At 56.9% G+C, this 22,218-nt stretch overlaps 1 protein-coding gene across 49 annotated transcripts in view; it reads left to right on the top strand.

Annotated features, from left to right (window-relative positions):
* Ncor2 (nuclear receptor co-repressor 2) overlaps positions 1-22,218 on the top strand; it is a 161,877-nt gene that overhangs the window by 132,408 nt on the left and 7,251 nt on the right. For 10 of the 49 annotated variants that reach the window (XM_006249305.5, XM_063271518.1, XM_063271525.1 and 7 more), the window contains 21 exons: positions 2,572-2,692; positions 3,445-3,616; positions 6,251-6,415; positions 7,278-7,414; positions 7,901-8,006; positions 8,116-8,220; positions 8,359-8,456; positions 10,446-10,596; positions 12,200-12,340; positions 12,631-12,711; positions 13,076-13,371; positions 14,241-14,652; positions 15,789-16,010; positions 16,461-16,715; positions 17,482-17,631; positions 17,740-17,871; positions 17,955-18,141; positions 19,633-20,162; positions 21,012-21,164; positions 21,254-21,399; positions 21,620-21,813. In XM_006249305.5, coding sequence (XP_006249367.1) covers positions 2,572-2,692; positions 3,445-3,616; positions 6,251-6,415; positions 7,278-7,414; positions 7,901-8,006; positions 8,116-8,220; positions 8,359-8,456; positions 10,446-10,596; positions 12,200-12,340; positions 12,631-12,711; positions 13,076-13,371; positions 14,241-14,652; positions 15,789-16,010; positions 16,461-16,715; positions 17,482-17,631; positions 17,740-17,871; positions 17,955-18,141; positions 19,633-20,162; positions 21,012-21,164; positions 21,254-21,399; positions 21,620-21,813 — 3,954 coding nt within the window. Of the gene's footprint in view, positions 1-2,571; positions 2,693-3,444; positions 3,617-6,250; positions 6,416-7,277; positions 7,415-7,900; positions 8,007-8,115; positions 8,221-8,358; positions 8,457-10,445; positions 10,597-12,199; positions 12,341-12,630; positions 12,712-13,075; positions 13,372-14,240; positions 14,653-15,788; positions 16,011-16,460; positions 16,716-17,481; positions 17,632-17,739; positions 18,142-19,632; positions 20,163-21,011; positions 21,165-21,253; positions 21,400-21,619; positions 21,814-22,218 lie in introns of those variants that run through there. The other 39 variants (XM_006249320.5, XM_039089593.2, XM_039089594.2 and 36 more) reach the window with 25 other exon arrangements.

Raw genomic sequence — 22,218 nt, forward strand, 5'->3', positions numbered from 1 at the left:
GTGGTCTGGTGCTGGTCAGAAGAAAGGCTTATAGCTCATGAGACATGCGGATGGTATGCGTGACTGGAAGCAGGCAAGCCTTGAGTATGGTCATTGCTTAGTGTGGAGAGGAAGTTTGAGCACAGGGAGGAGCCAGGTAGGACAAAGGCCCTGTGGTCTCAGAGCTTACGGTCAGAGCGTCTCAAAGGTCTGTAGCTGGGAGTGTAGTGACCGGTGGAGTGTGAAGACCGGAGATCATCAAAGCTATTTTTTTTTTAAATTATGTGCCTGTGTATGAGTCTGTACACGTGAGTGCTGGTGTCTGTGGAGGAACGAGGCCACAGAGAACAAGTTCTAGGCGGTTATAAGCCACCTGGTGTGGCTTCTGTCCTCGGCAGGAGCAGCGTACACCCGAGCCACCTCTCTTATGTGTGTGTGTGTGTGTGTGTGTGTGTGTGTGTGTGTGTGTACACACCTGCCTGAGTGTTTGTGTACCACATTCTTGTGCGGTGACCTCAGAGGCAGGACAGGACATGAGATCTAGTGTTGAACCAAACCTGGGTCTCTGCTCTTTAAACAGAGCCATTTCTCCAGCGCTAGGATGTCTTTCTAGCTTTAGGTCTGTCTGGAGATAATGGGGAATGGAGATGCCCCTGGTGCTTGTGGCAAAGGTCTTGGTTCCCACGTGTATGCCATCGAGTACTGGAATGGAAATCTGAACCTCAGCTATTGTCTCTGCTTCTACCCAGATGGGGTGACTGCTCCCCAGATTTACCGAGCAGCAGCGGCCCCTCCCGTCACAGCACACCTTCCTCTTGGTGGCCCTAGAGAGCTGTAGCTCACATGCTGCTCACCAGGTCACTCAGGGCACGTAGCCTTGGGATATCGGGTGTCTTCAGTGCCTCACAGTGTCGTTACAGGTCATGCGGTCACCCCAGAGGAGACCGTTACAGCCTTCCCGGCTACTGTATATTCACTGATGGGAACGGTCCTATGTCCTTTGAAGGGAGCAGGGCGTGTGGCCACCATGTCTGGCCTCCTTCATAGCACTGTGTTTTGTGGCCTCTTCTGTTGTAGGGCGAGGGTCAGGGCCCCGTGGCTGGGATGGCAGCCCCCTTCCTTGCCTTGTGTTTTCTCTCAGCATCTGTCTGCGGGTGTCTGTGGGACTTTAGTTTGCCAGCTTCTCTGTGGTGCGTCATTTCTCCTGAGAATGGTTCAGCTCAACGTAGGGTTAGTGGGGACGCCTTGTTTTGTTTTTGATGTTTCGTAAGTAAGACTCACTGTGTAGCCCAGGTTGGCCTTGAACTTACAGAGTCTTCCTGCCCAGGGATGACAGGTGCCATGCCACCCCACCCAACCTTGGCATGACCTTCCGCAGAGCTTTTCAAAGCCTGTATAGTATTTTACTTCAATTTAAGTTTACCAAATTGGGTCATAAGAATGGCTAAGGCGGGGGTTGGGGATTTAGCTCAGTGGTAGAGCGCTTACCTAGGAAGCGCAAGGCCCTGGGTTCGGTCCCCAGCTCCAAAAAAAAAGAACCAAAAAAAAACAAAACAAAAAACAAAAAGAATGGAAGGGAGAGAAATGGCTAGGGGAGGGCGGGGCAGATGGAGCATGGACCACAGGAGATCTGATGAGAATGACAACAGCAGAATCTCTGCCACGGGTGTGGGGGACAGGTGGGACAGGAGAGATAGAGGAGTCGGGTGGCCTATCCTTCCTGCCACCCTCCCCACTCCACGCCACCCCCGCTTGCCTCAGGCAACTTAAGCAGGCGTCACCCTGTCTGTCTGCTCTCCCTGCTTGGCTGAGCGTGTGGCAGATGCGGGCAGCGGGCTGCTACCCGCAGGGCCTGTTGCACGCATATTTCTGCTGCAGCCGAGTCTGCCCTCCGTCTGCTGCAGGAGGCATGTGCCCTTCTGCTGTGTCCCTTATGGCCCACTGTCAGGAGTTCTCACCCCAAAGGCTGAAGTTCCAGGTTACGTGGCTCGCCGTGCCTTGGAGCAGGATGGTCTCAGTACCCAGGGTTTACACAACCCATGTTGTTTTCCAGAAACTTCCGAGATTTCTCCCCTGTCCAAATTCTAGGGCTGTACCCATAGCTCAGCCCCCAATCATTGAGGTCATGAAACCTGCCCATCCCCCAGGACAGGACTGAGCACAGAGACATATAGTAGAGACATCCGCCCGTCCCAGGGCCCAGCCTGCTCTTACTCTGGGTTTGAGACAAAAATAATCTCCAAGGAATCTCTCAGTGTCTCTCCACCCTGATCCGGTTGAGTTCGTGTCCTTCCAGCCACTCCCTGAGGGCCTGCATGGCCTAGGCGCCCAGTTAGGTCTTTTCAGCTGTCTTCTTTGCCCTGAGGCCATCTTGGAGCAGTGGATTGTGTGGGCCAGAGGAGTGCTGCTACCCAGCAGAGTGTGTTGGCTGGGGCCGTGGACTCTGCTAAGGGCCTCCCTGGCGGGCCCCACCGTCCAGGGCTCAGAGGAGAAGCCATGGAGGCAGGACTGCCCCAGCCCCCTTTTCCAGGAAGGTCCTCCAAGAGCCTGTGGCTGATGCTCCAGCCTGACCTGACGCTTGTCCCTCCCCAGGCTGCTGTCACCAAGGCCCAGCCTCCTCACCCCAGCCGGAGATCCCCGGGCCAGTACCTCGCCCCAGAAGCCGCTGGACCTGAAGCAGCTGAAGCAGCGAGCAGCAGCCATCCCCCCTATTGTGAGTGAACCCTGCATCCAGGCAGCCCGCCTTGATTGAGGCTCATCACTGCTGGTTGGAGCTTTGCCTGCAGAGGGAGGCTTATCCCCAGGCCGGTGGCTTCCAGAGATAGCGATGTGTACCGAGGACTGGTGATAGATAGGCAGTCCTGGGAGGAGTTGGGAGATTGGAACAGAAAGGCTGGTCTGAGCAGTAGCTCTCCAGAGTTCCCCCACGCCCCAGACCCGGCAGCTGTGGCCAGTGAGCCCCCAGACCCAGCGACACCTCAGCCAGCTTAATGTCCAGGCCCTTGCAGGTCTGTCTTTGGGGCCGTTGGGAGCTCCCTGTTTTCTGGACACTCGGCTGGCTGTAGTCGCTTCAGTCCTTTTGACACTTAGCTTTGGCCTTTACATTCATGTGTTGGACATGGTGTGTCCGGCCTCGCTGCTAGCACCCCAAAGCCCACATAGCTTCTTACTCCTGATTCCTAGTGGTGTGGGGTGTGCCGGGTGGAGTGGGAATTAGCGGATCCTAGCACCCACCTGGCTCTGGGCCTCAGAAGCAGGCCCTTCTTTGGCGGGGATGACCTCCGCTCCCTATATCTGATGTTGAGGCTCTGCCTCCATTGGGGGTTTTAAATGGGATGTGGCTGCCTTTCTATACCTGGCTTTTGTGCTGGCCACACGGCCCCTCCCCAACCTGTCAACCTCTGATGTGGGGCCAGGATGTTTGACATGGGGCCAGAATGTTCATGCCTGCCCCATGCCCCCCAGCAGGTCACCAAGGTCCATGAACCCCCCCGGGAGGACACAGTACCCCCAAAGCCAGCTCCCCCTGTGCCTCCACCCACGCAGCACCTACAGCCAGAGGGTGACGTGTCTCAGCAGTCGGGAGGAAGTCCACGTGGCAAGTGCCGCAGCCCGGTGCCTCCCGCCGAGAAAGAGGGTGAGTGCTGGGCACAGGGATGCAGTCAGAGTGAAGGGCAGCCCTCTTCTCTGGAGCTTCCAGTGGCAGCTGGCCAGGCTGGGAGGACACATAGTTAAGGCAGCAGCAGATGACAGGCTCAGCCATAGAGCTCCAGAAGCAGCTCGAGCTGGGGGCTCTTGAGAAACCAGAGGCAATCTAATGTTGGGGTGTGTGCGTCTGTCTGTGAACGTGCGTGCAAACATACATCTAGCCAGCTTCTCCTTTGGTGTGAATCAGGTCTCGTGTGACCTTTGGGCTCCCTGAGGTTGCAGTACAGGTCTCTGTCTTAGAACGACAGCAGGACTGACCTGAGCTGGACTGGCTCACCTTTCCCTGGCTAAGGCATGGCTGCCCATGTTGACACCCCTTCCTTGTCAGCACAGAGCCTCTTGTGCAGGTAGAGGGCAGCGTCTACCAGGGCCCCGTGGAATTTTCACATTGGTGCTTCTGAGCACCAGGGTTCCTCCTAAGCTAGTGGTGGCAGGCATGAGAAGAAACAAATGGTTTGGGGCGGGTGCAGGGCCAACATAAGTGGGCTGGATATTCAACAAGGATCTGGTGAGGAGAGGGTAGGGGATGATGGGGAAAGGCCCTTCAGGGACTGGGAATGGGAGAGGAGGTCAGAGAGGGAAATGGGGACGAAATTGTGTAGCTGAGGTAGAGACTAGCTTTGAGTGACCGTTTGCTTTGGGAGGGGCATGACATCAGATTAGGGTCTTGGGAAAAATCCGTTTCTGATTCCTGTTGAGAAAGGGCAGTAGGGAGTAGGGCAGGGGTGGGAGGCAGGCTGAAGTGCTCCTCCCAACAGCTCTAGGGCAGCCTGGACTTGACAGGTGGCCTTGGAAGTGGGAGGAAGGGGAGGCTTGAGTTTGTTCCTGAGGCCAAGCCAGCGGGACGTAGTGATGACCTCTGGGGGATGAGGGCAGGGTTGTCTTGTTAGAGCTGGGACCGGAACACACTACTGTAAGGGGTGGGCTTTAAGGGGCCAGGTATATAGAACACAGTATGCTGTGAGAAGCCACCGGGACTCAAGATGATAGCCTGGGATGACAGTAAGGGGAAGGGGGAAGGCTCTGATCTGGCTCTGGCCAGGCAGCCGTGGCTGAACGGGGCTGAAGCCACCCAGGGCCAGCCAGGTCCTGCTAAGTTGGGCCCTAGGCCCCAGTCCCTGGGAAAAGAGCCAGCAGTCCACAGTCCCTGAGGCTGGTTCTGGGCCCATCCATGTGGCCAGTGCTATGTCGGTTCCTAGACTCCTCCCGGGGGAACATTGCACCTGGCGGCGGGCTCTGTCATTCACGTGGTCTGGCCACAGTTCTGCTCCCCAGGGGACACATGAACCCAGCATGCAGGAAGCCAGCCTTTTCTGTCCTGGCTCCAATAGGGAGCTTCCAGGCCAGGCAGGTCCCTTGGGATCCCCAGGCCCGGCTGGAGGAACAGGTTGTCCGTCCTGGCTCTCAGCCACCTGCCTGCATTGGCCGAGTCTGACCCCATTTCCTTCCAGCCTGAGACTTCCTCTCTGCCCCCCAGCTCTCCAGAGCCAAGCTGTATGGGGCAGCCAAGGTACACAGCAGGCCAGGGAGCCAGGTGTTTGAACTTCCTGGTTCAGAGCAGGCCCTGTAGGTTGAGAATGTGAATGTCACACCGGTTAACTTTGGTTAACCACCTCCCTGGGGCCTAAGTTCAGGGGGAGTTTGTGCTCCCCTAAGGGAAAGATGTGGAGTGTAGCACTCGGGCCTCTGCTTGTGCTCCAGCTTTTCAGGACAGCCTAGGGCTGCGTGGAGGTGATCCAGGAGACACTTAGCGTCCGTTCCTGTTCCAAGGCCAGGGCCCTTGTCCTTCACGATTTCTGGGTGGGTTGTAATCCCCAGAATGTGTCTAGCCAAGGCTGGCCACCCAGAACCGCTAAAGTGAGAGCTTGTGGAGCCTCAGGGAGTGCTAGCCTCACACAGGGGATCTGGGCCATGTGGCGCAGCCACAAGCCTAGGCCAGGGCTCTAGCCTGTGTTCTCAGGTCTCCCCTGCACTCAGCAGCTGGGGCCTCGGTCTTCCCATCTGGAGGGTGAAGGAACAAACTGTGACATCCCACAGAGTGCTACCCTTTGCTGTTGTTTGTGGTCACATGGGCTCCAATCCAGGCAACTGACCCAAGAGACCTCATCAAACGGGTCTGATTACTGTCCTCAGTGTGCACCCACACGGGCCCATCAAGGCCCGGCTGGAACTCAGCCTAGTGACTGGTACATAGTAGACGGCTAGCACACGGACTGCCGCTGCCCCACCCTCATCTGGAGTAGCTGCCGTAGCCACATCCCTTGCCATAGACCACAGTCACGGAGGTCAGCAAGCCTGACCCAGCACTCTTGGTCCTGGACACCCAATTGGTGACATTCCGTGGGAGACCGTGAAGCAAAGATTAGCCCTCTGACACATGCCCTCTGTCATGCCTGTCCCTGTGGGCTCAGCCACAAGGCAGCCCCATACCAAGCAGTTATCATGGGAACATAGCACACCTTTGCTGACATGTCCCAATGGCCCCTCATGTCAGGATACTGTCATAGCTGACCAGTGGAGATGTCAGAGCCCTCCCTGACTGCCCAACTTAATCCTCTTTCAGCAGAGAAAGCTTCATTCTTTCCCGCCTTCCCAGCTGAGGGCCCGAAGCTTCCTACTGAGCCCCCACGCTGGACATCGGGTCTGCCTTTTCCCATTCCTCCTCGGGAAGTGATCAAGACTTCCCCACACGCTGCAGACCCCTCTGCCTTCTCCTACACACCCCCTGGTGAGTGGGCACCACCCCGATTAGGTCTCTGCAGTCAGTGGGCAGTCGGCTCTTGGCACTGGCGCAGGGCTGCATGGTGCTGGTTGGGTGAGATGAGACCTTGCCTGGAGGTTTGGCGAAGCTGGGCACCTCCTGAGAACATCTACACACACCCTGTAGTGGCCTAGGCAGCCATGGGAGGGAAAGAGCAGCAAGGGAGATACTTTCCACCGGTGACTAAGAGGACGGTCGTTAGAGGGAGGGGACGGCAGTCTTGATAGTTTCAGGAAAGCCACCTAGGTTTTCTATTCTTGATGGTCCTCACCACCAGTAAAAGTAATCCAGCCAGGGGCCACCGGCAATGGCAATGTCAGCAGTGGGTGGCCTAGGTACAGCTGACCCTGAGGGACATGTGCACTGTTTGCTGGAGCTTGGAGAACAGAGAAAGGCATTCCCGGCAGAAGGAACAGCGTGTGCAAAGGGCCCAAAACAACAGGAGTTGGGACACTTGAGGCACCAGGTCAAACTGTCACAGCAGAAAATTACTACCCAGCCAGCCCAGGGATCCCCAGTCACGTGCCACTGAAATCCATGCCGGAGGTGACTCTCCCTAAGGCGGGGGGGGGGGGGGTATTGTAGGCTCACAGTTAGGGAGAGGTTGGCCTACTGACTCTGGGAAAGATCCCTTCGGACCCTGGGAGGAGAACAGAATCTAGGGAGGGGGTAGAAGTGGGGTGCTGGCTTAGAGGCCTGAGTGTGGATCAAGAGGTGATGGTGCAGCCGTGGAGGATCCAGGACTGGGGTTCTTGTGGAGGGCTCAGGTCATTGAAGCAGAGGTATATAGAGGAGCCCCCCACAGTATACACTTCCTGTTTCCTTGCAGGTCACCCTCTGCCTCTGGGCCTCCACGATAGTGCCCGGCCGGTCCTGCCACGTCCCCCCATCTCTAACCCCCCACCCCTCATCTCCTCTGCCAAGCACCCTGGTGTACTTGAGAGGCAGCTGGGTACCATCTCCCAGGTGAGTACCTCTTGGGCTGGGTCTCCCCTTCACGGGAGCCTTTCTGAGCCGTGGGATGTTGCCAGGGGTGGTGCTGGCTGGACTCAGCCCTGCTGCTGTGGGCTACGTGTGTCACAGGCCGTGTGTTCCAGTGCCTTAGGCAGGTGACTCACTGTCTGTAGGCTTCAGTTCATCCTCTGTTCAGTGGGAGGGTGGGGAGCTGCAGCTGCTGCAGGCTGTAGAGTGTCATGTCTGTCGTAAGCCCTCGGTCACCTCTGCATCCTACTGACAGTCACCAACTCACCACATGGTTTGCAAAGCAGTCACACTGTCCTTTCTGTAGACACTGGCCTTGGGCTGTTGTTGGCCTGGCCACAGTCCTCCAGTCGAGGGCCGGCAGCCCCGTCTCTCACTTGCGTATCCTTAAGTCCTAAGCAAGGCTCTTCCTGTGTCTGAATCTGGTCTTCCCGTGGCTGAGTCTGGTTGTGATCTATCTCTTCGCCCTAGCAGGGAATGTCAGTGCAGCTTCGCGTGCCCCACTCAGAGCATGCCAAGGCCCCCATGGGCCCTCTCACCATGGGACTGCCTCTCGCTGTGGACCCTAAGAAGCTGGGTGAGTGCCCATGACCTTTTGGTTCCTATGCCCGGGGGGCAGTCTTGGCCCTGGGAACCTAGAGGGGGGGCAGCCTGAGACCTCTGTGTACCCTCTCGCCCACCCCTAGCCCCCTTCAGTGGAGTGAAGCAGGAGCAGTTGTCCCCTCGGGGTCAGGCTGGGCCACCTGAAAGTCTGGGAGTGCCTACTGCTCAGGAGACCTCTGTGCTAAGAGGTAAGTCTGGCCCAGTCACCTTCAGTCTTAGAGAGCCTGAAAGCCCACTTGACAGTTGTCTCCTTACCCTTGACTCCACAGGAGACCGCTAGGTGGCTTTTAGACTTGGTCTAAAGAGCTGTGTCTTATGCCTTCTAGGGACAGCACTGGGCTCCACTGCCAGTGGAAGCATCACCAAGGGCCTCCCCAGTACCCGGACTGCAGATGGCCCCAGCTACCGAGGCTCTATCACCCACGTAGGTGCTGGGGGCAGGGTGGGATGGGCAGGCATCCTAGGAGGGTTGGGATGGGATGAGAGGACCTCCGGGGAGACGAGAGATCTTGAGCTGAATGGTTGGTCACTGCGGTGTGGGGTCAGGCCTAGGGTGATGAAGAAAACAGGTGTCATGTGTCTCCAGCAGTTGGGTGTGGCAGAGACCAACCACAGAAAGGATAGCCAGGCCCCTAACCAGACTGTCAGGAGCCATAGATCATAAAGTGTCTGGACTGAGAAAGTTACCAGGTGACCCCAGTGACATGTTGCCATGGCCAGAAGAAGCAGAGGGGACAGAGGTGGCAGCTGGCTCTTGACAAATCACCAGTCGGTAGGCATGAGCCAGTGGTGGGTACCAGGCTTAGTACCCACGGTGTGTGGCCAAGCATACAGCCCAGCGAACTTCCAGTCACGGGACCACCCACCACAGGGTCCTTTTGACTCACTGTAGGGGACAAATGTCCATTCATGCCGCAGGCTTCCCCTGAAGTCTCTGGAAATCTTGGGCTTTCAAAGGCAAAGCTCAGAAGCTGGAGGCGAAAATTCAGTCATGTCCTTCTGGCAGTGCCAGTAGCCCTCCCTGACTCAGTTTTCCCTGTGACAGAAATGTTCTTTCCAGGATAGGTACTCCAAGGAGCTCTTAGAGTGCCAGGTTTGCACACAGAGCTTCGCAGGGCTCAGGGATGCCGGCTCACAGGCTGAGAATCCCTTTCCCCTGGTTAGGGCTTGTGGAGAGTGAGGTCAGCGCTCTGGGGCCTATCTGTGTGGGATGATGACCCAGGCATTGATGTGACACGGCTAACAGGTGGAGACCACACATCCCACTGTTGCCTGACCGCCCTGGAACCCAAGGCCACAGAGCCCCATGTCCCACTCAGCTCCCAGGATTACACTCAGGCCTTGGAGCGGGCTGCGGGTGGGCCCCTGTGGCTCCCTGTATTCTTTGGTTTTGTCCAGTGAGTTATACGGAGCAGAACCATGGCCTGGCTGTATTTCGGTTGTCAGAGGCCCCTCTAAGCTTGGAGACTCAAAACATCAATACCCCCTTTTCATCTGGAGCCTGCCTGACCTTTCTCACCGTATACCTGGCCTAGCAAGCAGCTACCAGCCACTTGAGAAGGCATTTCCCGACACACCCAGAAATCACCCCGCATGCCCCACGGGGACCACCCAACAGAACAAGTCCCACGGGAGACAAACATCACTGAATCTGTTCCTGAGGTCATAAATGAAGAGAGAACTCAGGATTTGGGGGCCTCTGAGAGCCAAGTTAGAGTCCTCATAGGATGGATACGTGCTGACTAATTCTCAGGAAAGCAGGGTGACTTGTTATTAACAGCAGTTAGCAACTTGGGGTGATCCTACCTTTTATCCCCCATGGGCTGTCTCAGAAGCTGTACTAATGGCCACACTCCGGTTCACAGAGGTCACCTAAGTGGATACAATCCCACAAAACCGCATGCCGTTGGTTTGAGAACTCCTGGGGTGGGGAGCTTACTCCCTCTAAATCAGTGTTTCTTAGTTGGCCCGACCTGCCCCAGGGACATCAGGGGGCATTTAAGGGTGTGTTTGGTGGTTATAGTGGACAGAGGTGGAAGGGCGTGAGTCACCTAGTGATTCCAGACCAGGAAGAGGTGCCTGGCTGCTCTCTACCTCAGTTTCCCTGTGGTTTGGTGGCTCGGGACAGCAGTCCCAGCTCTTGGAAGGCTCAGGCAGGAAGGAGGCTGGTGAGTTCCAGGCTAACCTGAGCTATATTGCCAGAGACCTTGTCTCTATGGAACAGTATTCCCGATAGCGTCTCTGGGAGGGTACAAGTGAGAGACAGGGTGTTGGCAGCAGTGCTGACACTGGGAAGCCAGGATGAGTGACGGTGGCAATGGTGCGGGGGGAAGTTACACATGCATGGCTGTGTATACCTTGTGGGGTGGGGGAGTAGGTGATGTGTCAGGAGTCACCCACTCTACCCCTATAGGGCACGCCAGCAGACGTCCTCTACAAGGGTACCATCAGCAGGATCGTTGGTGAGGACAGCCCAAGTCGCCTTGATCGGGCACGAGAGGATACCCTGCCCAAGGGCCATGTCATCTATGAGGGCAAGAAAGGCCATGTCCTATCCTATGAAGGTGGGTACAGAGGACAGAGACCATGAGGCACTGGCAGTCAGGTGGGGTGGCTCCTGCTGTCCCCTTTCTTTCCATTCTAAGGATGTCTTTTCTCAAGACAGACATAGCAAGACTCCTGAGAGCAATCCCCTTGCTAGGCTGGGGCTCAGCAGGGACATGTCAGACAGTACCTCCCTGCCAGGTCAGGTTGCCCCTGCAAGGAGTGTGTTGGAAACCCCTTGTTGATAAGGAGTCAGGAAAACCAGACTGTAACATGTGTCCCCAGACAGCAGTTGTGGTGTCTATACACTTTGCTGAGAGGGGAAGGTCCTTTGGCAGAGCAGAAAGCAGCCAGGGGCCTTTGGGTTGGTGTTGTGGTAGCCTCAACAGGTTGAGGACTGGGCCTAGGCCCTGCCTGCCACCTTAGACATAGGGAAACGGGGAGATGGACATAGTCACATTCAGTGCCCTTCTATGAGGGTACCATCCTGGCCCTGGTTAGACAAGGCAACCCTTGTTAGGGAGGAAGCCATGGGATCTATAAAAGGTGTCTTTAGAGCAAGGCAGAGCTGAAGGGACACCAGGGAGCAGGCAAGGAGTGACTTCCTGTCCTGCAGGCATACAGCCCAGAAGGGGTCAGGGCTGGCCTTGGTGGCTTCCCCTACAGAGGCTGGGAAGCTGGGGAAATCTTTGAGTGCCGTGACAGGAAAGGGCTGTGGTAGAGCCATGACACCCTTCTCTCTGGCTAGAAAAGGAGCCAGGGCTGCCTAAAAGTTGAGGAACCCATACCTGGGATGCGTCTCCCAGTACCCAAGCACCCACATCAACACTGCTGCCATGACTACTGCAGGCCTGGGGGCTGCCAGCTTCCCTATTCCTTGAGTCTCACAGCCCCCTGGTCCTAGAGGTCACAAGTGGCCCCATGGGCTTTGGCACCTGACAATAAAGTACAGTCTTAAGGACAAGGGCTACAGCTGACCCCGGTGCTGGCTGCATGTCCAGGTGACAGACCCAAGAGCAAGGAGAGCGGGTGATCAGAGGTCCTGGCCAGAGCCCTGAGTCACGGAGTGGGAGCCTCTAGAGTCTCAGGTTGTAACTTTACAGCCTATCTTGGTGGAGACTGGGTATCCTGTTCGTCTCTTTGGGGCCCAGTGGGTCTGAAGCAGTTCAGAGTAGCGCCCACCGTCAGGCCCAGCCCCAGCTGCCAGCCCTTTCTTCGCAATCTCCCATAGCCAGAGCATCCAAGTCATTGGGGATAGCAATGCCACTCTGTCCCCGACACGCTGAGGCTTCACATGGTCCTTGGACCCGGTGCTCACACATCCCTTGTGTACATGCAGACCTGCAGGCGCTTGTGGGGGCTGCTCTGCGGACTCAGACCGTGCTGACATCTTCGTTAGTGTGCACATACACCCATGGGCACAGACACACATACACCCCCCTACACAGCAGTGGCAGGCATGCCTGGCACTTTCTGCCAAGAGCAGTTCCCAGTTGAGCTGGTTTGAGGGTCCCATCTGTGGGGGCAGGGCCTCCTTTCAGCTCTGCCTGTTTGCCTAACTCCATGCCTGTGGTGTCTGCACCTTGCTGCCACCCCACACCATGTGCTTTTTCTGGCCCTCAGGTGGTATGTCGGTGTCACAGTGCTCCAAGGAGGATGGGAGGAGCAGCTCAGGCCCACCCCACGAGACTGCCGCCCCTAAACGCACCTATGACATGATGGAGGGCCGTGTGGGCAGGACCATCACCTCAGCCAGCATCGAGGGTAAGTGTCTCACTGTAGTAGCTTACCGGGGTCAAGCACCATCCCAGGAGACCCCAGGTACCCAGGTAAGAATGGAAAGGGAGGGTGGCCCCTTGACATGCCTGGAGGGAGCCAGTCAGTAGTTGGCTCAATATTAACAAGTAGAGAAACTGAGGCACAACCCGGTGCAAAATGCAGCCCAGGGAAACGGGGCACTTGCTTGCTGGGTGTTAAGTCACAACAGAGACTGTTGGTGGTAGAGCCCAGCCCTCCTGGACACCATACGGTGACACTATCCCTGCTCTCCCCAGGACTCATGGGCCGTGCCATCCCTGAGCAGCACAGCCCCCACCTCAAGGAGCAACATCACATCCGAGGCTCCATCACGCAAGGTATATCCTCCTTACGGTGTGTAATTCCACCTCCACGCCAAAACCAGCTAAGGGGTTGGAAACCGAGGGTGAACTTCCCGTCCGTGTCTTATAGGTGGAGTGACTACTCTGTACTTGGCGCTCATTCCAAAGCCCATGCTGCATGCCTTGCTAGTGATTGAGAGGGGGTCCAGATTGAATGTGTCTTTAGCTCATGCCTTTGTGGTAAACTGAGCAATGTGGTTTCACTTAGCGTCCTCACGTCATATGAAGAAACAGGCTTAGAAAAGTCAGTTTGCATACCCAAGGTCCCACAGGAAGGATTTGTGCTGACCCAGGCTGAGCCAGGCAAGGCAGTGGAGAGCCAATGATGTTTGCCCGGCAGGCATCCCGAGGTCATATGTGGAGGCCCAGGAGGACTACTTACGTAGGGAGGCCAAGCTCTTGAAGCGAGAAGGCACGCCACCGCCCCCACCGCCACCTCGGGACCTGACTGAGACCTACAAGACCCGGCCCCTCGACCCTCTGGGTCCCCTGAAGCTGAAGCCAACTCATGAGGGTGTGGTAGCGACTGTGAAGGAGGCGGGCCGCTCTATCCATGAGATCCCACGAGAGGAGCTGCGCCGCACGCCCGAGCTGCCCCTGGCACCACGGCCTCTGAAGGAGGGTTCCATCACCCAGGTACGAGGAGCACAAAGGAGGGGCCGGGGCTTGGGCAAGCCTGAGGGAGTTCTAATGCTGCCCTCATTGCATTGGGTTATAAACTAAGGCCCAGAGAGGTCAGCGGCTTGCTCTGGTCACTGACAGGGCTTGTGAAACCAAAGTCTTTTGGTCACTTGGCTGCTCCCCACATTGCTACCTGCATGTTGTGTGTCAAGACTAGAGCCACTGTCCCCTACCTTGGTCATGGCTTGATGGAAAAGAAAGACAAAACAGCCAGACAAGGCACCTAGGGAAGGCTGTCTGTCACCTGAGCCAGGGACACACAGTGATGGACCAGAATGATTCTAGGGTATTCTTTTGAAAACTTAGGTGCTGCTCCTCATTTGGGCCCAGCACTTGGGAGGCGGAGTCAGGAAGATTGTAAATTTGAGGCTAGCCTAGGCTACAAAGCTGTACTCTGGCTTACTGCCGATCACCAAAGTTTTACAATTTAATGACAACACAAACATTGAGTGAAATTGAGATCTGGGACCTAGCTGTGCTCACTGTCCCCAGCCTGGATCCCTGTGGGATCCTCTCCAAGATGTCCAATAATTCCCGTCTCCGTGGTGTCCTCTGAGAGCCAACAGGAAATGTGTAACTCCAGCCTGGGACCCGGAGCCAGAGCTGGGGTGACAGCAGATGCATCTGATATGGAGTCCATAGTGCTGCAGGATGTCGGGGGCCACACTGGGTGAGGAAGGTCGAATTGACCTGTAGTTAGCCACGCTCTCGTACCCCTCCACCAGTGGGGGTCTCTGGACGTATAGCCAGGCTGAAGCGAGCAGGGTATCTAGCCTCTGACGTCTGTCTTGCTCAAGGGGTTAGAGATGCCCCATCCTGTGCAGACATACAGGGAGAACAGCATCTGGCCAGCCACATACAGACCTGGACCCTCTCCCCAGGGGACCCCACTCAAGTACGACTCCGGGGTGCCCTCCAGTGGCTCCAAGAAACACGACGTACGCTCCATCATCGGCAGCCCCGGCCGGCCTTTTCCTGCCCTGCACCCACTGGACATAATGGCTGATGCCCGGGCACTAGAGCGCGCCTGCTATGAAGAGAGTCTGAAGAGCCGGTCAGGGACCAGCAGTGGTGCAGGGGGCTCCATCACACGCGGGGCCCCAGTTGTCGTGCCTGAGCTAGGCAAGCCCCGGCAAAGCCCACTGGCCTACGAGGACCACGGGGCACCCTTCACCAGCCACCTGCCCCGAGGCTCACCTGTGACTACCAGGGAGCCCACGCCACGCCTTCAGGAAGGTGAGGCTCCCCTGGGCTGCCAGCTGTGGGGAGGGGACAGCTCATTTTCCACCGCCAGTCTGTCTGCTGCCCTGCCTCCACACTGCATACAGAGCCCCCCGTCGTTCCCCCTTACCAAATATTTTTAAATAATTCAAATCAGGGCTGAGGAGAGGGCTCAGTAGCTAAAGTCTTGCTGTACCAGCATGAGACTCAGAGTTCAAATCCCCGGTACCCACATAAGCCAGGCACACTCATACACATCTGTAATTCTCATGCTTCACAGTGAGACAAAGGCTAAGACAGAAATCTCCTAAAGGTTATAGGCCATGAGTCCGGGTCTCAAACATGGCGGAAAGTGGATGACACCTCTCCCCCCCCCCCTCTATTTTATACACACGCATACGCACACTCATATCACAGCACACTCGCGCCTACATTCCTGTGCACACATGTACACACAAAAACAATAGTTTAAATGAAGCAGTTCCCACTCTGTAGGCTTCACCTCTCCAGTAGCGCTGCTGGTCTGAAGCACCTGCCTGTGACGTGACCGCCGCATCCTACTCTGAATCCGCTTCTGATTCTCTCGCATTTCTGACCTCCGCTCTTTCTCCGATCCTCCCACATGTGCAGCCTTTCCGTGTGCTGGCCCTCTATGCCGAAGGCTCCACCTTTGGTTTTGCTTCTAGCCAACCACTGTATACCCCACGTCACCAGATGTCAGGGCCTGGAGAGGCTATAGGCACCTCCAACTAGTTCCAGCCACATCCGGGCCGGGATTGTGTTAGGGTGTCAGACCAGTGTTTTAATTCATTGTATGAGGGAGCCCTTCCCAGAGCACTGAGATCCTCAAACATCTCTCTCTCTCAGGCCCGTGCACTTCCTACCTTGGGTTCATCTCCTATCTGGAACAATGGCTCCTTGGAGCTCAGGGTTCTTGCCTGCTTTCCTCTCAGGGTGCTCCCTCTTCTCCTCATGGGAACTGCCAGCCCATGATTTAAGTCAGACTGGAATGAATAGGGCAATGGTGACTGGGGAGTAAATGAATGCTTTCACAAGGAGCCAGGAGCAGAGAGACAAGAGGCTCTAGGGCTTGTGACAGCTCAGCCTGGTGGCCCCGTTGAGGCTGAGGCCACTTTGACCTGTCCCCACAGGCAGCCTCCTCTCCAGCAAGGCGTCCCAGGACCGGAAGCTGACCTCGACACCCCGGGAGATTGCCAAGTCCCCACATAGCACTGTGCCCGAGCACCACCCCCACCCCATCTCCCCCTACGAGCACCTGCTCCGGGGTGTGACTGGTGTGGACCTGTACCGTGGCCACATCCCATTGGCCTTTGACCCCACCTCCATACCCCGAGGGATCCCTCTGGAAGCAGGTGGGTGCCTGGGCCTGTACATGTGGGGCTTATTGATTGTGCTTCCTTGGGTGGACACTTGGGGTATGGCTTAGTGCTGCCATCACCAGCTGCTTACCCCAGGGCAGGTTCTAGGATTTGGGCTTTTGTCGGTGTTTCTCACCGTAGGACTCATCTGTCCCTTGCAAGTGCAGTAAATGAGGGGCTGCAGTGAGTGCCATGATGTGGAACCTTTTTAAAGGCTCCTTTGTGAAGGTGTTAGCACCTGTATTTCGATGCATTATATTGGGGGGCACTTCCGAAAACATTAAAAGCAGGCCCCCCACATGATGAGGGAGCGAGTCTTAAGCTCTGTGTGTGCATTGGGGAGGCATGTGGGTGTACAAGGAGAGGAAGCTGTTGTGGCAGAAGTGAGGAACGTGAAGATAAGTCATGGGCCACCTGACCCTCCATCCCTCCCTCCCTCCCCAGCAGCCGCAGCCTACTACCTGCCCCGGCACTTGGCCCCCAGCCCCACCTACCCACACCTGTACCCGCCTTACCTCATCCGCGGCTACCCTGACACCGCGGCCCTGGAGAACCGCCAGACCATCATCAATGACTACATCACCTCGCAGCAGATGCACCACAACGCAGCCTCTGCCATGGCCCAGCGCGCCGATATGCTGAGGGGTCTGTCACCGAGAGAGTCCTCGCTGGCCCTCAATTATGCCGCTGGCCCGCGTGGTGAGTTGCCTGGGGCTGTGCCCATCAGCAGAGACTTGTCCTGCGCTGTGGTGTGCAAAAGAAGAGTGCACACGTGTGCACTGCAGCTGGGCGGAGGGGCACAGTTGGCTGGGAGGACTAGGTGGTGCATGCTGGCTCCTTGGGGGAAGGGCAGACGGGGCCACTTGTATCTGTTCACATCTAGAACTGTGCTTAGCAGACACTCTTGCCACCATGCACCGTGGGTCTTTGCGTGTTGTTCTGAAACCTTGGTATGGGGCATCTTCTGTCATCCAAGAGATCAAAATACAGGCTGGATGTGGCATTGCACGCCTATATCTTAAGTACGAGGAAGGTGCAAGGCCAGCCTCAGCTACATAAATTTTGAGGCCAGCCTGGGCTATATGAGTCTGCCTCTATACAAATGACTGAAAAGAAAGGAATGAGAGCATGCGGCTTGTCAGAACACTGACTTCCTGTGAACAGCCTGGGTCACTTTGCCTCGACTGTTCAGAGATAACCTTGTGGCCCCAGTTAGTGATACGGAAGCCACTCTGGGGGTTTTAGAGGATGGGAGCCCAATGCAAGGAGCTGATACTGTGGGAAGGCAGTGTTTGGGGTCAAAAGATGTTGTTTGAGAGACACTGCACGTCATAGCCTTGAGAAAGGGGCCTGGGGCCACTCCTGGCACCCAGGAGGGGTAGTGCAGGTGAAAGGTCTCAGGCCTGCACCCTTGGGGACAGGACATCAGGCACCTACAGCTGACATCCCACCCCCACCCCTGCAGGCATTATCGACCTGTCCCAAGTGCCACACCTGCCCGTGCTGGTGCCGCCAACTCCAGGCACCCCTGCCACCGCCATCGACCGCCTTGCCTACCTCCCCACTGCGCCCCCACCCTTCAGCAGCCGTCACAGCAGTTCACCACTGTCCCCAGGTGCGCCTGCCAAATGGCTGGGTGGGGTCTGTGCCTCACCCCCTGTGCCCTGCAGGTAAGTTCTGGCCCACTGGGCTCTGGCTCACACTCTGGCCTTGGGGTTTCCAGGAGGCCCCACTCACCTAGCTAAACCAACTGCCACGTCATCATCGGAGCGGGAACGGGAACGAGAGCGAGAACGAGACAAGTCCATCCTCACGTCCACCACTACAGTGGAGCATGCACCCATCTGGAGACCTGGTAGGGCACCCCAGACCCCGCCCCACCCCCAGGTCCTCATGGGCCACCTGGGCCTGCCCCCTGACTCGGCGGCCTGTCACCAGGTACGGAGCAGAGCAGCGGGGCTGGGGGCAGCAGCCGCCCCGCCTCCCACACCCACCAGCACTCGCCCATCTCCCCCCGGACCCAGGACGCCTTGCAGCAGAGGCCCAGTGTGCTGCACAACACGAGCATGAAGGGCGTGGTCACCTCCGTGGAACCCGGCACGCCCACGGTCCTGAGGTGGGCCAGGTTGGCACCAGGGGGAACAAGCCTGGGGGGAGGGTACACAGATGGATTTGCTGAGAGGGAGGGGTGTGGGGGTGGGCAGATGGGTAGGGAATGGAGCAGATGGCAGGATCGGAAGGTGGGAAAGTGAGAGAGACTATGAGAGTGGGGATGGGTGGCTTGTCAGCCGGGGGAGGATGGCCCAGGGGAGAGGGCACACAGTGAGTGGACGGGAGATAGATGCAGATAACCAGGCAGATGACAGTGGGTGGATAAAGGATGGATGGATGGATGGATGGATGGATGGATGGATGGGTGGGTGGGTGGATGGATGGATGGATGGATGGGCAGACAGATGGACGAGTGGATGGATGGACTAATGGATGGATGGACAGACAGACAGACAGGCAGACAGACAGATGAACGAGTGGATGGATGGACTGGCGGATGGATGGACGGACGGACGGATGGATGGATGGACAGGCAGACAGACAGGCAGACAGACAGATGAACGAGTGGATGGATGGACTGGCGGATGGATGGACGGACGGATGGATGGATGGACAGGCAGACAGATGGACGAGTGGATGGATGGACTGATGGATGAATAGACAGACGGACGCATATATGAGTAGACAGCAAGTTGATGGGCGGCGGATGAATGGGTGGATTGGATAGGTGGATGAGTGGATGAACAGCTGGATAGACAGGTAGACAGACACAGATGAATGGTGGATGACGGCAGCTGGATGGTACATGTGTCAGTGGGTAGATGGATAAGTAGGTCGACCTGTATAGGAAGGGGGGGTGGGGTGACTGGGTGGATGGATACGGACGGATACGTGGATGTGTCCATGGGTGGGAGGGAGGGTAGGCAGATGTGTGGTTGGGTGGCTGGGCAGTCGGATGGATGGATGGACGGATGGACAGACAGACAGACAAATGGACAGAATGCAGGTGGTGGGTGATGGGATAGGTGCAGGAGTCAGTCGGTAGTCCCTAGTGTAAAGGGAACAGAGAGCTTAATGTGTGGCCACAGGGCTGATGTTGCCCATAGCTGCCCACAGTGCTCGTATTGGGATGCCGGGCTTCTGCCTGAAGTCGGTCCTGTGCTTCCTGGCTCACGCGCTCCTCACTTCTGAGAGGGCCCGCATTCCACCTTCTGGGAGTGCCTCCTACTGGCCCTGCTTGAGCTTCCTGCCTTCCACTCAGCATGCTTATATCTACATGGTCATGTAGCAGTGGATGCCCTCAGACGAGGATGGCTGCCTCTGTTGCTGTCATCTCAGAAGCTCCGGCACCCTTGCCTTAATTACCAAATTCTGATCATCTGGGAGGGTGCTTGGCACCTGGTAGGGACTCAGTAAAAAGCTTTTGGGCCAAGCACAGCTTAGGTCAGTCAGGAGAGCACTTATTCTGGGAGCCTCAGGGAGTGAAAGTCTAGGTAGGAACATGGAGGGTGTGAGGTAGGAATTCATTGGCCAGCACTGCCTGAACCTTTCTCTTTCTTTTCAGGTCCACCTCCACCTCTTCACCTGTCCGCCCAGCTGCCACATTCCCACCTGCCACCCACTGCCCACTTGGTGGCACCCTCGAAGGGGTCTACCCTACCCTCATGGAGCCAGTCCTGTTACCCAAGGAGACCTCTCGGGTTACCCGGCCTGAGCGGCCCCGTGTGGACGCTGGCCATGCCTTCCTCACCAAGCCCCCAGCCCGGGAGCCTGCCTCCTCACCCAGCAAGAGCTCCGAACCCCGATCCCTAGCACCCCCCAGCTCCAGCCACACAGCCATCGCCCGCACCCCAGCAAAGAGCCTTGCACCCCACCATGCCAGTCCGGACCTGCCGGCGCCCACCTCGGCCTCAGATCTGCACCGAGAAAAGACTCAAAGTAAACCCTTTTCCATCCAGGAATTGGAACTCCGTTCTCTGGGTAAGACCACCCTGACAGCGGCCACGTTCATAGACGCAATAATCACGCGTCAAATTGCTCACGAAAGGGGGCCGCGAGAAGGAGGTTCGCTGGCCATCGACTCCCCTGGCGACGGTAAGACACCCGGCCCGCCGCCTGCCCACCCCATCTGTGGCCTAAAGATATTTTCAGATCTTTGCTTTTAATTTTTTCCCCCTTTTTTGGTTGGTTTTGGTATTTCGTTTTGAGCTCGCCATCCTCGTCAGTCGGCACGCTGTGGTGACTCCGCCCACACGGGCCCCTCATTCGCCCATCCTTCATCATGAGTTTTTTTTTTTTTCCTTTTTTCTTTTTCTTTTTTTTTTTTTCTCCTTTTTTCTTTTTGGATTTTTCGCCTTTTTTCCTTTAATGAATGGATCTGTGGTTTGGACTCCGACCGCGCCTCCCATCTCCCGCCACCACCACCTGCACCTTCGTTTTGGGGAGTGGGGATGCAGGGTCTACCAGTTGACTGTGCCACCACTGTACATGGAGGAAGTTAAGGCAGGGAGTGAGGTGGGGGGAAGGCTGGGTACCCACCTCCTCTTCCCACACCAGCTACAGCCAGCCCTAAGGGAATGAAGCCTCCCGGCTGGATCAGAGACAGTGGGACTGGGGCCAAGGCTGGACCTAGGGACCCATTGTCACTCAGCTTGAGCCTCACACCACCACACCCTGACCCCATGCACATTCACACCCTCCCTCCAGTTTCTCCACCACCACCTCCCAGTCTCCCCTATCTGAGCCCCACACCGCCCAAGTCAGACTCCCATAATCCTTTGGGTGTGTCTGAGTCCTCATAAATGGAGCTCCCTTCACTTGCAGAGCTTCCTCTCTGGCCACCCCTAGGTCGACCTGATTTTCTTCCATCTTGAGGCCCAGACTGTGGAGGAATGGCTCCTCCCAAGCCCACCCCACATTCTGACCCTAGCTCACCTGTCTCAGGTTACCACAGTGGAGCTGGCTACAGCCCTGATGGGGTAGAGCCCATCAGCCCCGTGAGCTCGCCCAGCCTGACCCACGACAAGGGGCTCTCCAAGCCTCTGGAAGAGCTAGAGAAGAGCCACTTGGAGGGGGAGCTGCGGCACAAGCAGCCAGGTGACACCCGGGAGAGTAGCAGGTGGGGAAACTGAGGCACGGCTCCATGTTGTCCTCAGGCCCCTGACAAGCTCTGCTTGTGTCCTCAGGCCCCATGAAGCTCAGTGGGGAGGCTGCCCACCTCCCACATCTGCGGCCACTGCCGGAGAGCCAGCCCTCATCCAGCCCACTCCTCCAGACTGCCCCAGGCATCAAAGGTCACCAGAGGGTGGTCACCTTGGCTCAGCACATCAGTGTAAGTGCCCATCTCTGGCCCCTGCCATTGGGAAGGCAGGTGGCTATGACAGCCATATCCCACAGCCAGACAGATGCTAACATGCTTAACTGGCCACCACGCTTAGTCCTTTGGGGGTCATCATAAGGTCTAACCAGGGACACTTACCCAGGAGACCAAGAGCCAGATCAGGGTTCTGCCCTACCTACTCTGAAAGTCCTGAACTGCCCTCTCCCTGCAGGAGGTCATTACACAGGACTACACACGCCACCACCCACAGCAGCTCAGTGGCCCCCTTCCCGCCCCTCTCTACTCCTTCCCTGGAGCCAGCTGCCCTGTCCTGGATCTCCGCCGTCCACCCAGTGACCTCTACCTCCCACCCCCGGACCATGGCACCCCAGCCCGGGGATCCCCCCACAGTGAAGGGGGCAAAAGGTGAGGAAGTACCCATGTCTGCATCAGGTGCTGGGAACAGTGGGACAGGGGTGAGCTTTGCAGTGTGGGGCTGATGGGAAACTGAGGTGCAGGGATACAAAGCCTCACTACGCTCCCAGAACAGACACAAAGCATCTAATCAAGAAGGTGGCTCACCCAAGGGTCCCACGTGCCAATTGAATGTCCTATATATACCAACTCAGCTAGGGGTCAGATGTCCCACTTCCATTTAGCAGATAGGGAAACTGAGGCATAGAGAGGTGAGTTACTATCCCGTCCCATGCACACAAACACCCTGCACAGATGTAGACAGGTATCTCTGGGTAACAGCGAGGTCCTAGCATGGGGGCCTCATCAGGGCTTACAACATGGCTCCAAGCACCCCAGCAGCACTGTGTGGTGGCA

This window comes from Rattus norvegicus, chromosome 12 (genome assembly GCF_036323735.1).
Source record: "Rattus norvegicus strain BN/NHsdMcwi chromosome 12, GRCr8, whole genome shotgun sequence".
Lineage (NCBI taxonomy): Eukaryota > Metazoa > Chordata > Mammalia > Rodentia > Muridae > Rattus > Rattus norvegicus.